The sequence below is a fragment of the Podarcis erhardii genome, assembly GCF_964252035.2.
Source record: "Podarcis erhardii genome assembly, chromosome: 4".
In the NCBI taxonomy this organism is placed as follows: Eukaryota; Metazoa; Chordata; class Lepidosauria; order Squamata; family Lacertidae; genus Podarcis; species Podarcis erhardii.
This window is the reverse complement of record NC_138508.1, coordinates 51,747,882-51,770,775: the sequence shown is the minus strand read 5'-3', so window position 1 is coordinate 51,770,775 and position 22,894 is coordinate 51,747,882. Positions and strand designations below refer to the sequence as shown.

The 22,894-nt window shown below is 38.5% G+C and overlaps 2 protein-coding genes across 9 annotated transcripts in view; one reads left to right on the top strand and one right to left on the bottom strand.

Moving 5' to 3' along the window:
* APP (amyloid beta precursor protein) overlaps window positions 1–1,682 on the top strand; it is a 148,546-nt gene extending 146,864 nt beyond the window's left edge. For all 4 annotated transcript variants that reach the window (XM_081859422.1, XM_081859421.1, XM_081859420.1 and 1 more), the window contains one exon: window positions 406–1,682. In XM_081859422.1, coding sequence (XP_081715548.1) covers window positions 406–507 — 102 coding nt within the window. In that variant the 3' untranslated portion in view covers window positions 508–1,682. The remainder of the gene's footprint in view (window positions 1–405) is intronic.
* Window positions 1,683–4,476: 2,794 nt separating this feature from the next.
* GABPA (GA binding protein transcription factor subunit alpha) lies at window positions 4,477–22,863 on the bottom strand. 5 transcript variants are annotated; one of them, XM_081859426.1, is made up of 10 exons: window positions 22,714–22,863; window positions 18,615–18,715; window positions 16,216–16,360; window positions 15,055–15,139; window positions 14,075–14,320; window positions 12,323–12,517; window positions 11,405–11,461; window positions 9,130–9,270; window positions 8,285–8,477; window positions 4,477–7,127 (listed from the first exon to the last, which is right to left on the bottom strand). In XM_081859426.1, the coding sequence occupies exons 2-10, from the start codon at window positions 18,689–18,691 to the stop codon at window positions 6,899–6,901; spliced, it is 1,368 nt and encodes a 455-aa protein (XP_081715552.1). In that variant the 5' UTR covers window positions 18,692–18,715; window positions 22,714–22,863; the 3' UTR covers window positions 4,477–6,898. The 5 variants fall into 5 exon arrangements, with proteins under 5 accessions (XP_081715552.1, XP_081715553.1, XP_081715554.1 ...); XM_081859427.1 differs by lacking the exon at window positions 22,714–22,863 and adding an exon at window positions 22,065–22,238; XM_081859428.1 differs by lacking the exon at window positions 22,714–22,863 and adding an exon at window positions 22,092–22,238.
* Between the last annotated feature and the right edge of the window lie 31 nt (window positions 22,864–22,894).

The following is a 22,894-nucleotide window of genomic DNA, read 5'->3' as shown; positions in this document are numbered from 1 at the left end:
ACACACACCCCTAGAGTCTTTCAACATGACTTGTGAAAGAGGTTGCTCCTGCAAACTGTCAGGACACTGATCCTCAGCAGAGACCCTGGTCTGCTGGCTTCGAAACGTAGGAAGATTTTTGATACTGAGTCAGACATTTGGTTCATCTCTTTTCTATGATAACAGGCAGGGTTTCAGGCAGTGTTCTTTCCCAGCCCTACCTAGAGATGCTGGGGATTGAGCCCAGGATGTTCTGCTTGCAAAGCAGATGCTTTACCACTGAGCTACAGCCACAGAGCTTCGAAGAGTTGGCCAGGAGGTGGGGTGGGGGGGACAACCCTATTTCTTCCATTTACACTGTCAACGTCAGAGTTGTGTGCTGCCCGTGTGGGACCGTGACTCTGGTCTTCCTTCTACCCGCCTTAGGTGGACGCCGCAGTGACACCAGAGGAACGCCACCTGTCCAAGATGCAACAAAATGGCTACGAGAATCCAACCTACAAGTTCTTTGAACAGATGCAGAACTAGAACACCACAGCAGCCTCATGAGTTGGACAGCAAAATGATTGCTTCACTGCCCATTGGTGTTCAGTTAGAGAATAATGTGGAAACAAGCAAGAACGAACAAACACTTTGTTTTATTATTTACTCATTATCGCCTTTTGACAGCTGTGCTGTAACACAAGTAGATGCCTGAACTTGAATTATAAAATCAGTAATGTATTCTTCTCTCTCTTTACATTTCAGTCTTTACACTACATTATTAATGAATGTTTTTTGTGTACTGTAAAGTTTAGCTGTACTTAACTAGTGCATGAATAGCTTCTTTCCCAATTATTTATCATATAGCTCCTTTAGCCAGTTGTATATTATTCTTGTGATTTGTGAAGGGGGGAAATTAAGTCCTAATTGAAATATGCTTTAAGAATCGATGGGGGATGCTTTCTGTGTACGTGGGGTTGAGCTGCTTCTCTTTGCTGAGTTTTCCTTTTTCTGATCACTATGCATTTTAAGGTCAAGATGAATTTTTCTTCTTTCTTTTTTTAGAAAAGTATTCCAGATGAGTTGAAATTATTTTCCTCTGCAGTTGCATTTTATTGTACAGATTGTTGCTTCTGCTGTATTAGTGATGTAGAAATCATGGGAATACACGTTTGTTTCTTTGTGCCTGTTTTATGTGCACACCTTAGGCATTAAGGGGATGAACTTTCCTTTCCCATGTATCTTTTCATATTTTTAAAAAATAAAAGGAATCCTTGTTAATTGTGAGCACTTTTATAGGGGGGCGGGGGGAAGTGCCTGCTGGTTGAAAAATTAACAGGGATCCTACAAGCGTTTCTGCAGGATGATTGTACAGAATCATTGCTTATGAATTGATAGCTTTCTACACTGTGTTACATAAATAAATTACAAATAAAACCAATGGGCAAGAGTTTTATTTGAATGAAGAACTAAGTATTTTGGGGGTGACTTTAACAGTGACCATCAAATGTTCAAACGTAGGGGGTTGGGTGGTGGTTGGTTTTTGTTCTTTTTCTTCCTTTCCAAGTAGACCTGATTCATAGATTTCCCATTTTGAATATAGTGGAACAAAACAGCGGTGGGTGAGAGGGCTGTTTGCTTGGGCATGCCTTCCCTCTAAAATGTCCTTTTTTCAGTTTGTATAATAGTGTTTTAATGTAAATAAATACATTCCTGGAGGAGCTCCATTGTAGTGGTGTGAGTCTGTAGCAGTTACCTTGAATTTTCTGCTTGATGGTTTGTATAGGTTGTACATTCATTACAGAATTCAGTACTCCGGCTTCTCCAACAAGCGTAGAAACCAAGAAACTGTTCGCTGAATGGCACTCTTCTGTTAGAACTTGTGCAGCGCTATTGGTTTCCTATTGAAATTGGAAATGCAATGGCTTGTCCTACTGCTCACTGTCAGGTCATTACCAGAATCTCAAACGCTGGTTGCTTTTTAGCACAAGGAACACTTGAGGAAAGAACAGGTTGGCTCATCAAATGGCAGGTCAACGTGCACCCCAGTCAACGTTTTAACAAGGTAGGAACAATTCTGATGGGGCTACCTTCTATAAAATGCCCTCCCTCTTCCACCTTAGACAGTTCCAACCCCCAGTTTCTATGACAATGACATCCAAACTGACCTAGGAAAGATCCAGCTGCACAGACGTTGAGCTTAAAGTGGTGAGTTGCCATTTCAGTCATGTTATTTCATTTTTTGTGACAAAATATGCAATCTGGTATAGAACTTGGCCTTCTGAAATTCTGTTTTCATTTGTTTAAACTTCCTAAGGGTGCAGGGAGATGAAAAGGCCTGGCAAGCGATTTCTGAATCTAAGCAAGCCAAATGGCTTTAGGTATGACTTTCAGCAAGGTCTTCGGAAGCCTGCTTCCCCACAACCAGACCACAGTAAAGAGGAAGTTTTCAATGTTTGATGCCTTACTGTGTTTTAATTTGTTGGAAGCCACCCAGAGTGGCTGAGGCAATACAGTCAGATGAGTGGGATATAAATTTGTTGTTGTTTGTTGTTGTTAGAAGAAGAAGAAGGCGACTGTTCATTAGATGGGACCCTTGATCCACTTAAGTGTTAAGTGTTCAGGGCACTTTGACTCTCAGTCAGCCTGGTTTTTCAGCATGCATATTGTAGCTACTATATATGGTAATTTTTATTTCAGCAAATCAAACCAAAAATTTAGAATAGTCAGTAAGTGCTTTTAGACATATGCATGCAACCTATAAGGGCCATGGTGTTTGTTCAATGATGCTACCTTGTGAATCTGAACACTACAAATATAGTGTCCAAGTGATGTCTTTGGCATTAGCGGTGGCAAGAAAACACCCACATTTGGGTTTTTTAAAAAATGTCCTTTTATACATTACTTAGTATTTTGGTAAGGATGTATTCTGAAACATGGAGGACCACAAACAGTAACTCCCTAGAAGACCCAAGTGACCAGGCTGGCATGTAAGGAATTAGGCAGTACTTGAGGAATCCCAGACACAAGTTAAGGCTCACCAAAAGGACTTTGGCAAGTGCTCCAGAAAGGTACCTTCACTGTCAAGTAGCTCTGCAATTAAAGAAATGTTGGACAATTTAGAAGCCAACCAATCATTAATGCCCTAGCTTAAGGCACCAGTAGCGCAGACATACATTGCAGATACAGGGTTTGCTGGATATATAAACTCATACTGGATCACCTGGGAAGAGACCTGGTCTGGGAAGAGGCCTGTCTGGTGAACAGTCTTTGAAATCCCGCCTCTCCCGCCTCCCTCCCGGTCACGTTGATACCACTTCTGTGCATTTTGATAGGCAGAGTAGCATAAGATAAAACTTGAGCACATGTTGAGCTGAAAGCAGAAAGGACTATGTGGGGATTAACCTTGCATCCCTTGTCGGCACATCAGATCTAAGTACAGATTTCATTGGGGGAGGGGGACCAAATTCTGGATTTCTGAAGGATTTTATTTGAAATCCACTTGTCTTTCACTCAAGGACAAAGCAGAAATGAACGCAACTTGCCAGTTTTCATCTTTAGGTTTCTGGGGTGTGCCTCTGAACTACAACTCAGCCAGTTACTAATGGACTGCATCCTTTGGCTGTTGCTGAGGCAGCTGCCTGGTTTCACCGAGGCCGAAAGGAAGGCACAAGATGTTTAACAAAAATAGCTCAAATCTACAAGCTGCTTTGCAGAGCTGCCCCCACAGCCTATTATTTTATCCTGCTGCTTTTAAATATAACTCCTGTGAGTTTGGGATGCTGTAGGACTGAAAAAGTACCACTGATACATGCAGTGAAATAATCCAGCAAGAATAGAGGTTATTCTGCTGTTTTACAGGTACGCTTCCAGAATAGCCAAGATGGGCTCTGCTGGGGTTCAGAGCAACAGCAGAAGATTAGAGCATTTGTGACAATATACATAAGACTGAAAAATAATGATGCTAACTCGGATAGTAAAAAGGTGAAGAAATCCAACTTAAGATATATTCGTTGTATACACAAACTGAAGCACTGTTGTCTTAGGAACTTTACCAATTTCCTTAGTGCCATTATTTTGCAAGAATTACCCATTACTATTATTGCAAACACTGAAATTATGCTGAAGTTACACCGGGTGACATCCAGTGGCAGTTCATACAATTTCAACCTGCACAATGGATTTTTTCTTCCTCCCTGTAGCCGTTTGTGTGACCCCAAAATTGGCTTCTTAGGTCTGGAGGAATTCCCAGAGCAAATTTTGGGGCTTTATGGAAGTCTACCCAGATGAAGAAAGGAAAGCACCTTTGTACAGCTTGACATTTGTTTTGCAATCAAGCAAAATGTCTACCAATGAATTTAAGAGATGAACAAACTGCAGAAATGCTGGAGTAATGATATTTTTTATCATTTGCATTCTCTCTTCCTTTTCTACTACATGTCACATCTACTAAATTTACTAAGAAAACACTGCAAAAAGTTATATACACTTTGTGAATGTACAGAAGACAAAACCTTTTTGTTGTGTAAAATTTTATTTTCTTACTTTACTATATTGACAATTTTATGCACAAATATTTTAGAGTAAAAATAGAAAATAATTGTTTTATGTAAAATTCAACACAAAAGAAATACATAATTAGCAGAATATGTGTCCTTAAAGAGTAAAAATGTATGCAAAACCCCCTCCATTTTACAAAAAATTGGGAATATACCTTCTATATTTTTCTTCTGACAGCCACACAATGCTATTTGACATACAATAATCCATACCTTACTGAAGACCTCGATTAGTCACAGATTGTCCCCACAATAAATCTGACACGTATGTACTGTTTTTAAAACACATCAGTACTCTATACATGGGGGAAATATTACAAGAAGTGCAGCAAACTTACAAAGGAAGTATAATGAAATTTTAAAATTCAGAAAACAAATCCAATGTATATATAATAAAAGGCCATGTGCCATGTTTACTAATATGGCTTATTCTGTTATGTGCAATTATGTGCATAGCTGAGAGTATATTTATGACAGCATTAATATATGTAATTTGTGGTCACCCTTGTCTATCCCAAGGTTTACCGGCGGCCTTCTTTTACAGGGAAAAATTAGATGCCTGTACACTTCAAACACATCTTAAAGAGATGCATATGAACTAGTAATGTAAGTTATGTTGCTTGTCTTCCTTAGCACTACATAAAATGTCCAAACCCTTATTTTTAGGAATGCAGCTTCTCTCCCCTCCCCTTCCCACCCCAGCTATGGACTAATGGCTCCAGTGATGCATAGGAGAGTTCAAAGTCTTGATATATGATTAAAGTGGGTTTTTTGAGAGAAAACATATTCTTAACCAGCTTGACTAACAGCATAAAATATTAGTGTAACTTAAACTGCAATCCTGTAATGTTAAATACAAGTCCCACTGGAGTCAATGGACTTAACCGGCCATCAGAAACATTAAATGTCACCCAAAGGTTTAAACACTTTCTTTGCCTAATGATGTTTAAATACCAGAATATCTTCTACGTTTCTAAGCAGTCTGAAAATAAGCAAATGAGTCGAGCTGTAACTACAGCTACAATCTTACATTCCCAAGACTAAGCTACATTTTATGTTCAGTGCTTTTTACTGTAAGCCTATTTTTCAGCTCGTGAGTGATTTGCTCTTACAGATGAAGGCCCTGTTTAACATCTGCACTTTCACTGATTGTTAAGTGAAACCACAACTTTAAACAAGTTTGTTCTTCTAATTGTGATGATTCAACAAAAAGCCTACATTCAGAACAAAGGGATATTTATACCAAACAAAGGGAAGACGAAGAAAAATAGCATAAGCTCATCTAGATTTAATTTGGTTATCTTTTAAAAAATGTAATCAAATTAATTAACTATGAGTGATACACACCCTTTTCTTTCCAAAGCATCATAACAACAGCTTGGAAATTTAAGTAATTTAAAGAAAACTGCATTTTTCGGTATCTTAATACAGAGGTCTATATAACATTGAGAAGTCAAACTTCTTTTCTTATCAATTTACCTGCAGATTACATTTTATTTCTCAACAGGTAGGGGCTTCTCTCTGTGATTAACTTAAGTCTTCAAATCAAAGTCAGCTACACTGCAAGTATAAGCAGAATCAGCTGATATACTCTGCAGTGTAGATTAAAACAAAGCAAAACCTATTCTTTGGATGAGAGACAGCATTTCAAGTTTTTAATCTCGTAATAGGAAAAATGTGGAAAACTTTTTTGTGCCAGACATTAAGCTTAGCAATGTCTCTCAAGATAGTTAAGCACTTTCCCTCAAATACACGTTATCTACATATTTTATCAAAATACTCATAATTGGTTTTTGACCTTGCTGGACTTAAATTTTGATTTCTCTTCAGCAGTGATCTCCCAATTCTGCCTATAGTACACTTCTTTTGCGATGAGAAATCATCTTAGGAGCATGGTACTTTTCGGTGTGTTTTTTACAGCCTAACATGCTTAGATAATGAGCATGGTTAAGAGTAGCTGCCTTACCTCTGGAAATGCATTGCTTTTAATTTGGTAGCTTAGAAATGGAAGTGCAGAAAACTAAATTCAAAATATTGACAGGTTTACACCGTGTAAATATGCTTCAATTTCTCGAAACACTGGACAAATTGTGAGTATGGCATAACATGGCACCAACCAATTTTGAGCTCTCTTACCGATCCAGCAACTTGTCACATCATGTCTGTCTTCATGCTGAAGAATCTGGAGTGCCTTTAACATACATGAAATATATACCTTTACGTGAAAAAGATCCAAATTTATGGGAGTCTCAGTTCTCCGTAGAAAAACCATGCATCGTATTGAACTGCCAAGGAATGAAGTAGCTCCCATTTTAGGACCAGAAACTGCTCAATATACAAGAAAGGCCTCATGCTCCCAAGCTTTTAGGTCCTGGTACTCAGTTATCTTTTTCTGTTTGCAGAGATGCCGTAGCCAGTGCAACTGCTGTGACGGGTTGTGCAATACCATGGAGTTGCATCTTTGCCAGTTTCTTTTGTTCACACTCCGTGACCAACCGGTTCAACTCTGCTGCGCTGTACCCAATGAGAGTCTTCAAGTCACAGACAAATTTGTATACAAACCTCTTGCCTTGCACTTTGCAGATCATGTCTCCATCGTAGTAATACCTTCATTTAGAAAAAAGGGAACAAAAATTCCTTGAAAAAGTAACTGATGATAACTAACACGGATGATAACTATAAAATTTGATAAAGGGAAAAATAAGCTGCCTTTCTAACTTAAAGCATGCCCCTTGCCTCACATCTAACAAGATCTCGAAGGTGGCAAAATGTAAGGATGACTTTGCAGACCATCACAAACTTATTTCCTTTTGTAGGCCCTGAATTACAGTGCAGCCTCAACTGTTTGAGAATGTCTATCTGCATGGAGGCTTCAGATGGACACTTGAGCCTACTGTCTTATCACTTAGAGAAACCAACAGTCAGTGCAAATGAGTCTTCTGATATATGCAGCCTTGCATATTTGTTTGCTCAATTTAACCTATGCAGCAGAAAGAATCTACTTTGCCACTGCTTTATGCATGAAACTGGGTCTTGTGGAGTTCAACACCACTGAATGCACAACAGAATCACCATGCTTGTGATAGGACAACATGGAACACATTCAGGAGATGGGCTGCATGTACATTGTCATTATAGTTTTGTGGAAAATAATAATGTGTATTCACCATTGGAAGCTGAGGGATTATGGGTTTAGTTAAATTTTCAACATCTAGACATATAGCCTTATTACACTGAATAGATGCCAATAGTTAAATTTTGCCTTCAGCTGACTTTCCTAGAGTATTTAGCTGGCTATAAAGCACAGTTAATATATGTGACAGCATGCAGTTAATTAAAGTTAATAGTTCACTGAAGTCCACACATTCAGAAGGGGAAGCCACTTTAAAGTATTGTCTAAATCAATATGATGAGCAGTATTCAATTTAATTAATTAATTATTCTTCATAAATTGACACTGGACTTATGACAGACCAAAGGAAGTACTTCTTCACATAATGCATAGTTAACGTAAAGAATTCGCTACCACAGGATGTGGATATGGCCATTAAAGCTTAAAAGGGAATTAGAAAATTCATGGAATGTAAATAGAACCAGAATATTCAAAAGCAGTGTACCTTAGAATACCACATGCCAGGGACAAACAACAGGAAAGCCATCACCTTCATGCTCTGTTTCTGAAGTTCCATGGGCAACTGGGGGTTACTGTTAGAATCAGACCCTGATCTGATCCAGTATAAGCAGTTCTTATGTTCTTAACTTACCGTAAAGCACGGCTGAGTTTCTCATAGTTCATAGTAGGTTTATTTTTACGTTGTCCCCATTTTTGTGCAACTAGCTCGGGTTGATTTAGTTTGAACTCTCCTTCATCGCCAACCCATGAAATGCAGTCTCGAGCATCTTTGTCAGTCAGAAGCTCAAGCAAAAATTGCCAGAGTTGGATCTGGCCATTGTTTCCTATTGAGAATGAAATGGTTAAAATGCAAATGTAAAACCATGTTTTTCATCTTATTATGAGCCTCACTTGTGAAATAGACTAAAATGTTTTAAGTGAATAAGCTTTCCAGTAAGCTAAACTCCTTGGGGTAAGAAATTAAACATAAAATGTATTCAAGAATAAAGTAAATATCCTGACTGATAATAACTTGAAAGCTTGCTTACATTGTGTTCCATTTTAATGGGTCCTATTACCCTACTATTGTAGAAAAATTACCCTTAACCTGAAGCAAATCTGCAATCAATACACTGGTGTATTAAAAACCTCATATCCCAACCTTTTTTAAAAAATAGCTTTATGGAGTTTGTATCTTTCATTAATGTAAATTTTAAAATCTATTTTTGTTGTGTCTATTCTCTCTGTTGCACAAGTTGGGCAGTATTTTATCTACCAGCTATGAAATCATTATTTTTTCTGTCTTGATGGTTCTTCTCCCTCCAAGAGACTTCAGGTTGAGATAAATTATTTTAAGAAATAGGAACTTTGCTCATTCAAATAAAACTGACCTTTGTTCTTCTAAGATACTAACAAATTCTACAGTCTCTCTATGGACTGGAGTATTCATACTATATGGATACTTAAAATCTTTTGGTTTTAGTTAAAAGAAAATACCTGTTCTGTTCCCAGGTGAACTTCTATCTTCTCCAGAAATCCTTGGTGCTCTCTGCACTTTTGCTGTCTTTGCACTGCTGTTGATGACTTTAATAGTGGTTGGAGTAGCGGGCTGTACAGATGCTGGAATAATCTGCACAGCTACAGAGAAAACATAAGATTAAAAATGGGTATTAGATGCATAAGCAGAAATTCCCATGTCAGACACCAAGACACAAGAACAGCCCAAGATATTATAGACATTTGACATGGAATATAATCATATGAGCTAGTTAAACAACAGAGGAACATGTAATAAAATATTACAAATGCTGGTGAATTTACATTATGAGATCATTTTCTTAAACTTTAGCTCCAGTAATCTGCACTATACAGATGAAGGGATATTGAACTGGAGATAGAATAGTTTTAATATTTTCTCTGAAGAGTATACAAACAGCTTTATTCAGCCCTTCTATAACCAAAGACCAGATAACGTCCAACAGCATTATCAATAAGTCATCTGAAAAATGGTGTCATTGCCTGGCACTTGGAAATAAACATTTGTGATAGAGTTAGTTCCCTACAGAAATATGTCTGGAACACCAAAGTATTTTCATTTTTTATTATTATTAGTTACAATGCTGCATCAGAAACAGTGATTTTTGGCACAGCAAATCTTTCAGTTGGTCTGCATAACTAGGGAAACCAACCTCTGTATAATTAAAGAGTTTGTATTACACACAAAATGAATTTCTGAGTTGTGAAGTAGTGACGGCTTGTCAACTAGTCTGTAGAGGGGGAACCTTTGACTCATGGGCCAAATCAGGCCCACCTAGGTTCGTTATTGGGCCCATAAGGCTGGTATACCAAAGTCATGGCCACCTGCCTCATACAAAATCTAAGTTTGCAGTTGGTGCCAATCAGCACTGACTGAGAACCCTGCTGGGATAAGGGGTACTCAAAGAGTCTGCAGGTTCCAGCTTATCCCAAATGGAGTTAAGACAGTATCAATAAGAAAGCTTATTTCAGCAGGTATCATCCTCTGCAACCCAGCTTGAGTTCAAGTCTATTTGGAGGGAGGAGATAACTACAAAGATATATATAGGTGCCACAGCATGTAATTTATTACCATAGAGTATTCCTAAAAATTCTGGTTCTTTCTGCAGACCACTGAGCCTCCATGCAGGCACTCTTAAGAGCGTGCTCCTGATTCTTTCCTTTGAAATAGGGTCACCTGATATCATGTTGATGTCAGGTGATGTGATAGCAGTCAGCCCAAGTTACCTGTCAAAGTGTCCTGTGGAGGATGAGGGAGCATAGCATCTCACCTGCCAGCCAAATCCTATTCCCCACCCCAGTCTATACTATCATTTTTATATTTTTATTGAAAAGCTTGAGGGCTCTGCCACCACAAATCTGAAGTGTGCATCAATGTTACCCCAAATTTCCTGACTACTCTAATTTATGCAAATACCTTCTGATTTTGCATGTACAGTCACACCTTGGTTCTCGAACAGAATCCGTTCCAGAAGTCCGTTCAACTTCTGAAAACGTTTGAAAACCAATGCATCACTTGCGATTGGCTGCGGAAGCCGCATCGGATGTTCAGGTTCCAAAGAACATTTGCAATCCAGAACACTCACTTCCGGGTCGGCAGCGTTCGGGAGCCAAAACGTTCAAGTCACAAGGCGTTCGACAACCAAGATACGACTGTATTCTGCTTCTACTAGCCAAGAGAAGCAAACAGGTGAGCTTCATACTGACGCTTTGTACCTTTTGTAGTGCCACTTCAATAAAACTTTTGTTGCTCTTTATTTGCTCCCAAACTAAGAAGAAAATAACAACTATCCAAAGTCTTTCCCAATAAAAGTAAAGAACTGTGGGTGAAAGCACCATAGAAATAATAACCTTTCCAAACTCACTCTGCCCAGGAGGACAGACCTTATTAGTTACTCTCTACTCCCAAATTGTTTGCACTCTCTTTTTAAAGAATCCCATGAGAAATGCCAGTAAGCTGGTGCTAGATAATCCAGGAATAATTTAATATTGAACTACTGCTCAATATTAAAGCCCCACAGCAATGGGAATACACCTCGCAAAAGACCTCCTGGTTCACTGGTCAGGTGCCAGTGCGAATGCACCATTAGAGACAAATGTTCTTAATTTCAATTTGATTCTGTTTTTAAAAGGTTAAAGATCAGCTTCCAAGTTCAAGCATTTTTATATAGCCTATGATACGACTCTGTTGAAAATACTATTTATTTTAAAAAAATATCACAGAATGACAACTTACGTTGATCAATAGTAACTGTAGCTATTTCTCCAGAGTGTTCTTGACTAGCCAGCACATCTGGATACACAAGAAAAATATTAAATACTAAACTTTGGCAACATTTTCACTTGAAAAAATGAGGAAAGGACAAAGGAAAGTGCTAATTTTATAAAGAATATAAGAATTAGGAACATGCTTGAAGTCTAAAGGCCATGCAGGGAAAGGAAAAAAGAAATACACATCTATAAAATTTATAATGTTATTAGATTTATAGGCAATTCTGCATTTCACATTTCTTTCATATCTGGTAGTTTTAAGTAATTACCTTCTGTTGCCTCATATATATTTTTAACTAAAAGAGGGGTAGGAAGTATAGAAGCACTTAGATTCTAATAGAGATTGAAGAATGATTTAAATCTTACTTTAAATTATCAGTAACTCTTCTCCTGATGCTAAGAATACTTGCATCTTGAGAAAACTAAACTACTATAGTGTTTAAATTATCTGTGTCTAGAAGCTGATACATACAGAACCCTTACAATTTGAATTGTGCTATGTGTACAGAGCCCTAAAGTGTCTGTAGCATTTTAAGTCATAGTGACTGAATGCATACATTACTTGGTAACTAGGACTGCCATGACGTAGACTTTTTACAGTGGTACCTCAGGTTAAGTATTTAATTTGTGCCGGAGGTCCGTACTTAACCTGAAACTGTTCTTAACCTGAACCACCACTTTAGCTAATGGGGCCTCCTGTTGCTGCTGTGCCGCCAGAGCACAATTTCTGTTCTCATCCTGAAGCAAAGTTCTTAACCTGAAGCACTATTTCTGGGTTAGCGGAGTCTGTAACCTGAAGCGTATGTAACCCGAGGTACCACTGTATTTAAAAACTTTTATTTTAAAAAATCAAACAAGATACTTGTTGAGAAAACTCACATACATTTTCGAAGAAGTTCCAGGTGGCTCCAAAGGATTTCTCCCCGAGGGACCCTCTGGAAGAAGTCCTCTTGACTGAGGCTGCACAACTCTCTCCCAGGAATGCTAAGAGTATTGAGATCTATGTCTGTCATGCTGAACTCCTTCATCACCCATACTACCCAGTGCAGTACCTGGTCAGTTGACCACTGTACTGGATCTAGGAAAGAAGAGAAATATTCTACTTATTTTTCCCAATGTTGCAACAGGCTATGTTAGACCATCATCAGCATACATTCAAACAAAGTATTCTTAAAATGAACATAAAAGCCCAACGGATGGCAGGTTCATGCAGCTGAAGCAATAATAAAGAAAAGAAATTCTGATATATTATCTATGAAAATCTTACTTTCCAACTACTTTCAGATCTATACTTAACTAAGCATCAAGTTTTCAGAAAATAGCTTTATTATGACAACCATTTTCAGAGACATAGTGGTAACTCATGGACTTGTGTAGTCTTTTTTCAAAGATCCATGACTACATCATTATGTTGAACATATAAATTTATGGAAATGACTGATAGCTGCTAACTTCAGATGTCACAACAAAGCGCTTCCGACTGCTTCAGTCTCCCCTTTCCATGCGAAAGGAGGGAAATGTAAAGCTTCTTGGCATGGTTTTGAACAAATTGCCATTCCTCTTTATGTCCAAATATACGAAAATATATTTTATTCTATCTACAGTTGGTCAACACACCAGGATCTGAAGCCCGTGTGATCCTGGTATGTCTGAACTAGGTGTCATTGGAATAAACTACTATATCACATATTCAGAGGTAATGTTAAACTCTAAATAGTGACATTAAACTTTCAAACTTCCTCTCCTTCTATATACAGGAAGAAAGGAGAGTAAACAACCCCAAGGCTCACTTGCTTATCCTTGTAATGGTTAACTAAGATTTAGTGTTACATCTGAACCAGACCGCCAAGTCAATCCAGCTCTCTACTAGTGCTGTCTACACTGAATGACATGAACTATCCAGTGCTTCAGTGATTGATTGATTGATTGATTGATTGATTGATTACTAAATTTGTACGCCACCATTCACCTGAAGATCACAGGGCAGTTCACAACATAAAAATGAGAACACAAAATACAAATCAACCAAAAACAAAGCAATAACACTGCTCCCACAAACATTTAAAAGGCCATAGAATGTTAATCAGCTAAACATCTGGTTATAGAAAAGTGTTTTCACCTGGTGCCTAAAGATATGTAATGAAGGTGCCAGGCAAGCCTCCCTGGGGAGAGCATTCCACAAATAAGGAGCCATGGCAGAAAAGGTCCACTCTTGTTTTCTGACCCTCCAGACCTCTCATGGAGGAGGCACACAAAGAAGGGCCTCAGATGATGATCACAAGGTCCAAACCAATCTCTCAAAGAAATGTTTAGCTACTACAGTTTGACAATTAGAAAATAATTATATTTTCACAGCTTATCCCCCCTCCCTGAACTACTGCATACATCAGAGAAAATGTAAACCTCAGCACAAGAGGTTATGAATTCCCCCTGCTTATACAGCATTCCCTTGGCAATGATGCTGAACTGACAACATGAAATGTTCACAGTAGAAACTGAATGTGCACCATATTTATTCAACATCACTTTGTCATTATTACAAATCAAACATCTAAGCAGAACTATCTGCAAATGGAGGGGAGACAGAGAAATGAACCACAAAAATATACATGTGCCATTGTATATAATTTATTACCATAGGGTATTCCTAGACGTTCCTGCTCTTTTCGGTAGCCTTCTAATGCTGCAGCCCAACGAGTTACTTGTTCAGATGTTTCATCAGAGATGGTGGTAATATGTTTCGTTCCATCCAGTGTTATCACTTGAGCTTCTTCAACAAGGTGTGCCTCAGTTTCCGTATGGTGGGCATCTGGATCAATCACGACCTCAACAGTTTCTACTGGCTTTACAATTTCAAGGATGTTTAACTTTGGTTCTATTCCTGTACAGAGAAAGAGAATTGAGAAAACTATACAGTCCTGTTTTTATTATATTTTGCACATTGCCTTGGACATATGTAGAAGGCAATTAATAAACAACAGCAATCATACATTAACCAGTGAGCAAATAATTTTATTTCAGAGCCCTCTTAAAAATTAAATCTTTATAAATGGCATTTTAACTTCAATTTTAAAGGCTTCATTCCAATACTGTGTCATCACTTTTAAGATTTAAAATTCTAAAAAATGCTGTTCATTAATATTTTGTGAAATACAAACTCTGAATTCCCAGCTCACCAACTTTTACTTTGTCTCATTTTCTACCCACTAGCTCCCAATATCGACTTTGACCTTATAGTTTCATCATTTAAAAAATCATATGCAGGTTTAAGCATCAACTTCTATATAATCAATAAGCTGTGCAAAAGCATTTGCAAGTCCACAAAGTCCTTCAAATCACTAAAAGGAAACCAATTTTCCAGATTAATCATTCTTACCTGCTCACTGACATGTATTACTATGAAAGTTTACCCTGTGTAGTAAGTTCACAATAACTAAGCTGTAATGTGTATATTTACATCCAACCATTAAGAAATAATATTTGAACAGAAAAAGCTATTACTGTAGGTCAATAACAAGGGCTGCATACCAACCCTGCCACTAAATAGTACTGTTTTTAACATACATCTCCACCAGATGCAGGAAACACCATAAATCTACAGAATTAGTTTTTTACCTTGCCTTGATATTACTTGGACACTAAGCTGCACTGTTCCATCTGTCTTGACACCTTGATCAAAAAGACTACGATCTGGATCCAGCTTGATAAATAGAAATTCAAAGAAAGGTAGTCAACTTATTATTATGAGTTTGTTCACAACAATCAGGACAGGACAGTTGATGGGAGAACACCCTTGGGGGGATTTTCCAGGTGGTTGTCTTCAGTGGCCTTCCTCTCTCATGGAATCCTTCCCACACAACATCTGATAGGTCACCATAATGGTATGTAGATATATCACATGCCCTTATCATACAGCACTTTTGAAACCACAGTGTTCAACATGCATCAAAGATATGATCTCCAGACTGCAATAGCCTTTGTTTTGGGAGGCCTATTGAACACAATTGGAGGTATGCTCTGCAATATCTTTGATCATGCTTTGTTGTTCTAGACCACTCAGTTAATATTTCTGAGGATATGGCCTGTGTGTTTCCAGATAGCCGTTTCTTTCCTGCTCCTCAAACACACATATTATTTAACATTATATATATTTTTTGCAATTATCCATATAAAATTATATGGGGGGGAAATTGCAAGGTTTTATTTTACAGGCAGGGGCTAGTTTTGTCTCCTGAGAGACTGTGTGTTTTCAACAGCAAAGACAGGACTCGCCTTTCAAAACAGTTAATTTAGGATAAACCAGTCTCTTTGCAGCTCTACCCTGCCCTCTAGCATGTATCACCTAAAAGGCAGGCCAGCTTACTTGTTATAATTGAGCATTCCCATATTTGCTTATAAACCTGAATCTCTTTTGTTTTCCTGAGCAAATTGTAGCTTGAATATGTTTATCTGGTTAGAACTTACTTACTCAAAAACTCTGATCTAAACAAAAGTCTCAGTTGTTGAAAAATATGCTAGATATGATACAGAGGTAAAGTTTTGTTGAGTTAAATGAAAAGGTGGCCACGTATCTATGTCCGTTTTACTCTTGACTGATGTGCATCCCCTGGGAGAGATAATTATATTCTATGCAATGTGTTCCAATCAATTAATATTGATAAATATATACAAGAATAAAACCACCAATAGAAAATGTAGGCAGAAGATCAAAGGAGTCCTACTCAGTATAGGCCATCCTTTATATTAAAACTTTTAACTGTAATGCTTTTGCTATACCTGTATATCCTGTAGGCAGATTTCATGTGCTTCCAAAGAACATTGAAGTCTTGGTTCCAGTAGTTTCTTAAGATTTCCAACTGGTTCATTGATATCAATAGCCTGACTCACAAATTCTGCAGTGGTGTATGTTTGCTCAACAATGCTGAAACAAAAGAGTTTAAAAGGGGTCTTGTATTTGAACAAAAACTACTGTTAGAATGTGCTAGTGCTAAACATTCAAGTAAGAGACCTGAACCTCATTTGGAAAGTTTTAAAATGGAACAATTTTTGAGTACATATCTGAAGCTGGATTTGAACTCCCTTAACTGCTCTGTATGTTTTTCTGTAGCGATCTGAACTTGCACTGAACTGAAAATGCATTGAGACATAGAAACCATGACTTTAATGGGGAGTGGGAAGAATCTTATTGTTGATGCAAAGTTGCAATGACATCTAGGTCATTGTCATATCTGAATACAGTGGTGCCCCGCAAGACGAACGCCTCGCAAGACGGAAAACCCACTAGACGAAAGGGTTTTCCGTTTTGGAGGCGCTTCGCAAAACGAATTTCCCTATGGGCTTGCTTTGCAAGACAAAAATGTCTTGTGAGTTCCGGTGGTTTTTTCCCCCTCCCCCCCCTTTTTCTAAGCCGCTAAGCCGCTTATCAGCTGATCCGCTAAGCCGCTAAGAGCCGCTAAAAGCCGCTAATAGCGCTAATCCGCTAAGCCGTCAATGGGCTTGCTTCGCAAGACAAAAAAACCGCTAGACGAAGAGAATCGCGGAATGGATTCTTTTCGTCTTGCGAGGCACCACTGTACTACCTGACTAATCATGCAATTAATGAAAAAATCCTAGGAATCTGCTAATTTTTTAGCAGAGTACAACTGGGATCAAGATAATAGCTATGTAACAAAGATACACAAATGGAAAGATATCAAGGGAACTGCAAGACATGTATCACAAAGATTCCACAGGTTATAATGAAACAGGCCAAGGACCAAAAAATAATGGCAGTGATTAAGCCATTAATCCCCTAAACCTGAAAGCCCCTAAACCTGACTTACAATTAATTGTATTTTAAGGTAAAGTAGTATACCCTTTAAGAAAAATATAGTTAGTATAACTGTAGGGAGGGAGATGCATCTGTCCATCTTTTCCCCCTCCAATCTTTGCCCACAAGCTTGTGAAACAGAAATATTATGCACAGTTATCTTGCAGTTTTTATAGAAACATGCATGCAGTAAATGTTTTCTTAAAAAACAAAAAACAGTTTGGTTTCTGCCAAATGAAAACATCTAATCACTATACAGCTGGAAAAAAGAAAGAAACAAAATGATTTTAAAGTTGTGATTATTTATGCTCAGAGAGACTTCCAAGAGTTAGATTTTTTGGCCCTTGATCAAGTGGAGAAATTAGCTCAGTGGAGTAAGTGTTGAGACTTAATCTCATATTTTATTTTTTTTCCCTTCTCCTCCTGCAATGAGGCTACATTCTAATATTTTAATGTTCCATTATTTTAATGTTGTATTTTATTTTTGTTTTTAACTTGTAATCATTCTTCTTGTTTTTATTATTGTTTGTAAGCCGCTCTGAGCCCGGCCTTGGCTGGGGAGGGTGGGGTATATAAAAAATATTATTATTATTATTATTATTATATGGAGGATGTTAAATGAGCAGGAGTTTTCAAATGGAAATTCCTCCTTGTTTGGCTTCTTTTGGTGAAAGAAGAAAAAGTTTCTATCAGAAATAAAGGAAGTAGAAAATGGAGAAAAAGCAATCAGCAACTTGTTATCTGACATTCAACAAACTTGAATTTTTCCACTGTGGGTGAATTTCAACGTATAGAACCCAACATAAGAAAAAAGCTTTGGGTTACTGAAATACAGCTAGACATTTTCCGTGGCCTCTTTATGGCAACATTCTATCCCAGGCGGGCTAATCCGATTCAGCCCAAGGGCTGCATTCACCCTTTGCCAACCTTCCATGGGCCACATGCCAGTGATGAAGGTGGCCACCCAACACTCACATGAACATGCACAATGCTTCCCCACCCCCCCACAGATCAGCACAAGATGGGTATTGCTGCTCCTCCCTGCTAGTTAAATGAACAATCTGATGACTGGGGAGCGGTGATTTGCATCAATGTCAGGGTACTGGGATTTAAATATTTGCCTTCCCAGAAATGTCTTTATTAACTTTTTGATACCAAATTCAGTGGGGTTTGGGCAGAAAAATTTGCTTGGAAGGATACATCGGGCCCCCACAAACAGCAGATTAGCCACTGTTCTTCTACTGCAACACTCTAAACTGGATTTACAGTAAATACTTGGCTCTCTTTCCTGAATTTGAAATGCAGCTCCAAAAAAAACCCAAAACAGCAATACATGCATGCACTCCTGTGCACTCAAATTATATACCTTTCTTCAGTGCACTCTTGTTTCTCTGTTCCATCAATTTCTATTTCTATCAGTTCTTCTGCTTCTCTTTTAGTCATGGCTGAAATGTTTCAAGAGGCAACCTGCAAAATAAAATGTGTCTGTTTGTTTTTACACATTACATACGAATAGAAATAACAGGTTCAAAATAAGTACACTTTATTTATTCATTTACTTTTCACTTGAAAATACGATCTATTGGTCTAGTGCGGTTTCTGCATAGGTGGTTTGGGGCACAATCCAAAGCCATAAATATGGAGCAAGATTTCAACTGGGTGTTTTGACTTTACAGGAGCCAGAATCTAGTACCAAAAGGGTACTGGAACTGATTCAAGAATTTGGACAGGTAGCAGGTTTTAAGTTAAACAAAATGAAAACTAAGGTTTTAGAGAAAAATTTAACTCTGAACGAGAGAGAGAAGTTCCAGGAAGTGACAGGATTAACATTGGTCAAGAAAGTGAAATATTTAGGGGTTAATAAGACTGCCAAGAATGTGAATCTGTTTAAGGATAATTATGAAAAATGTTGGATTGAAGTGAAAAAGGGCTTAGAAATATGGTCAAATTTGAAGCTATCATTGTTAGGCAGAATTGCTGTGATAAAAATGAATGTATTGCCAAGAATGTTGTTCTTGTTTCAAACATTGCAAATCATAGACAAGACGGATTGTTTCAAGAAGTGGCAGAGAGACATTTCTAGATTTGTCTGGCAGGACAAGAAGCCTAGAATAAAATTTAAGATTTTAACTGATGCTAAAGAAAGAGGTAGATTTGCCCTGCCAGACCTTAAACTGCTTTTTGCTGGCTGAAAGAATGGCTGCTTCTTGAAAACACGGATGTGCTGGATTTAGAAGGTTTTAACAATGTATTTGGTTCGCATGCATATTTGTGATATGATAAGGTAAAAGCTCATAAAGCATTCAAAAACCATATTGTTAGGAAAGCACTGTTTAATGTTTGGATAAGATATAAAGATTTGTTAGAAAATAAAACCCCAAGATGGTTGTCACCAATGGAAGCGAAGGCACAGAAAATACTCAATATGGAGGCCAAATGGCCGAAATATTGGGGAATTTTGGAACAAGATGGAGACAGGGTAAAATTGCAGAGTTTTGAAAAATTAAAAAACAAAGTGTGAGATTGGCTTCATTATTACCAAATAATGGAGGCATATAATTTGGATAAAAAAGTTGGCTTCCAGGTGGAAAAATCAAAATTGGAAACAGAATTGTTAGATCCCAAAATTAAGAATTTGTCAAGAATGTATAATTTGCTGTTGAAATGGAATACTCAGGATGAAATGGTGAAATCTGCTATGATTAAATGGGCACAAGATGTTGGACATAACATTATGATGGCTGACTGGGAACAGTTATGGACCAGAGGTATGAAATTTACGGCATGTAATGCCCTAAGAGAGAATTTAATGAAAATGATTTACAGGTGGTACATGACACCAGTCAAGCTTGCAAAAATTTACCATTTGCCCGAAAATAAATGCTGGAAATGTAATGAGACTGAAGGTACATTCTTTCACCTTTGGTGGACATGCCCAAGGATTAAGACATTCTGGGAGATGATTTACAATGAAATGAAAAAGGTATTTAAATATACCTTTCTGAAGAAACCAGAGGCCTTTCTCCTGGGCATGGTCAGCCAATTGGTGCCAAAGAAGGACAGAACTTTCTTTATGTATGCAACAGCAGCAAGAATACTCATCGCGAAGTATTGGAAGAATGGCAGAATACTCATCGCGAAGTACCCACCCAGGAAGAATGGCAGATGAAGTTGATGGACTATATGGAATTGGCGGAAATGACTGGCAGAATCCGAGACCAGGGAGAAGAGTTGGTGGAAGAAGATTGGAAAAAATTTAAAAATTATTTACAGAAATATTGTAAAATTAATGAGCTATAGAAAAATGGTGGAATGAAGTTATATGGCTTTGGCAGAAATGTTATAAGGAACTAGGTACAGATAGATTGTTAATGCATTAAAGGGAAAAAACAAGGTTAGAATATGTTAAGATTAATTATAGGACAGAAAATAGAAGAAGATGGAAAGGAATTGCTGAAACAGTTAATTGAAGTGGAATACAAAAAGGGAGGCGTGAGGAAGTCAATGAAACAAGTGAATGAAAGCTAAGATTGAAAATATTGGAAGTGTTTTTAATTGTTTTTGTTTTGTTTTGTTAATTCTATGTTTTATGTAGTGTTTTTGTTTTTGTTTTTGTATTTTATTATGTTGATTTGTTTAATTCTTTTTCTTTCTTTTTGTAATCTTTAAACTCTTAATAAATATTATTTTTTAAAAAAGATTTCAACTGGGTGCTGAGCTAATGGTTAAGACCACTAATATATCAAAATAACATTGTCATTAAAATTATTCTGATGTTTGGTAGCTTGTGGATTCAGATCTTTTTTTTTTTAAAAAAAAAGGCTTATACAGTATAAAAAACAGATGTCTCTTTTAAAACACTTTTTTCAACTTGCTGTAAATCTCAAATGCTGGCTAATCATTCATATCCTTTCATCTTTCCATTCCTCTGCTGAATTCAGAGGCAGGACATGCAACTTATGAATTATGAGTAATGTCTAGAAGTCAGCTTGAAGCAGTTTCTGTCTGAAACACTGAAGCGATGCACTATTTATCATTCGACTTTATATTATTAACTTGCCACAGCTGGATCTTTCTCCAAAGAGAACTGGAAAATAAAACTTTCAAGAAGCTGAGGACTTTCAAGATGTTATTTCATTTAATATAAGTTGCTGCAAGATTTAGGGAAATGATCACAGTATGATTTAAATATAGCTAAAGTGGTAAAAACCTTCACACTTTGGGGCAAGAGCTATTCTTATAAAGTAAGCAATTTGTTTCTAGATATGCACACTGCTGTAATTGCCACTTGAAAACAAAAACAAAACACTATGATTATTTGTTCCTGGACCATCTCTTTCTGAAGCCACATAATCGTGGTTCCAAAGTAAACATAATGATGTCAAACTAAGGTATTGCTTAAAAAAAGAGTAAAAACATCCCAATGTTAAAACACACCTACAGGGAAGTACGTTCCTGTTTTATTGGTGGAACACTTTTCGAAGTGTGTATACACTAGTGCATACAAAACTGCACCGGGGTAAGGGGGGATGCTGTATACTTCATAGCCGTATACAAGCCACTGATCAATATATTTTCATTTGTTCCAAAAATAAAAATATTGCATCTCAGCAGGTGCCAGTACCGCCTGCTTCACTTAATGTAACAAAACATCTATGAAGAGACCTAATCCTCGAAACGCAGAGTTGGAAGGGACCCTAAGGATCCTCTAGTCTAGTGGTCCACCCCCCTGCAATGCAGGAAGATGTAGCCGTCCCGTACATGATCATGCTCCAACCAATTGAGCTACATGCTCTCCTGATCTAATCTCTGGTACCTTTTATTTGCATTTTAAGGAAGGCACAGAATAACCCTCGCTGTCGCATGTACACATTTCAGATACACATGGAGAGAGAGATGGATGAAGTTGTTGTGATGTTCCTTCGCTTTGAAATAACCCCTCCGACGTTTGACAGGAGGCCGAACGGCCGAGATGACCCCGCCAGGTTACACGGAGGCGGGAAGGGTCCCGAAATGTCCGCCGGCTCCTCCCGCCGCCGGGCCCGTCTCTTTCCCAAGGGAGGCGAAGGCGGCCTTGGACTCCGGCGGCCTCTTCCATGGCGGATGACGAGCAGGGCGAGCGGGGACGTCTCTCTTTCCCGCCCCGCCGTTTGAGAGGAGGAAAGGAAAGGGCGCCGCCGCGGTGGCGATGGCGGCGAGGAGGCCCTTGAGGCGCGCAGGGCTCCATCCCGCCTCAGCCCAGGCCTTCCTCTCCCTTCCGCCCGCGGCGGCGCCTCCTTGTTGTTTGAACTCGGAACGGAAATGAGGCTCGCGCCGCGCGGGGCAGAAAACGGAAACAAAACACAAGAAGCGAGGAAGCCACGAGACCCCCCCTTCCCCCCCGGATACAGCGCGAGGCGCTTCCCTTTCTCCCCCGCCCTCCCTTTCCAGCCGCGCGCCCCGAAGTCTCGCGCCTCAGGACTTACCAGCCGCCGCCACCTCAGCCTCCGTCACAAAAAAAACAAAACGCAAAACCCCGCTAACCCGCCAAAGCAGGCGGAGCAGCGCCCGCCGCTTCCCCTCCCCGCGCCTTTTTTTTTTTAAGGAAAAAAAAAAACTTTCCAGCCGCGGCGGCTGGATCAGCCCCACCGGAGCCCCTCACGCCGC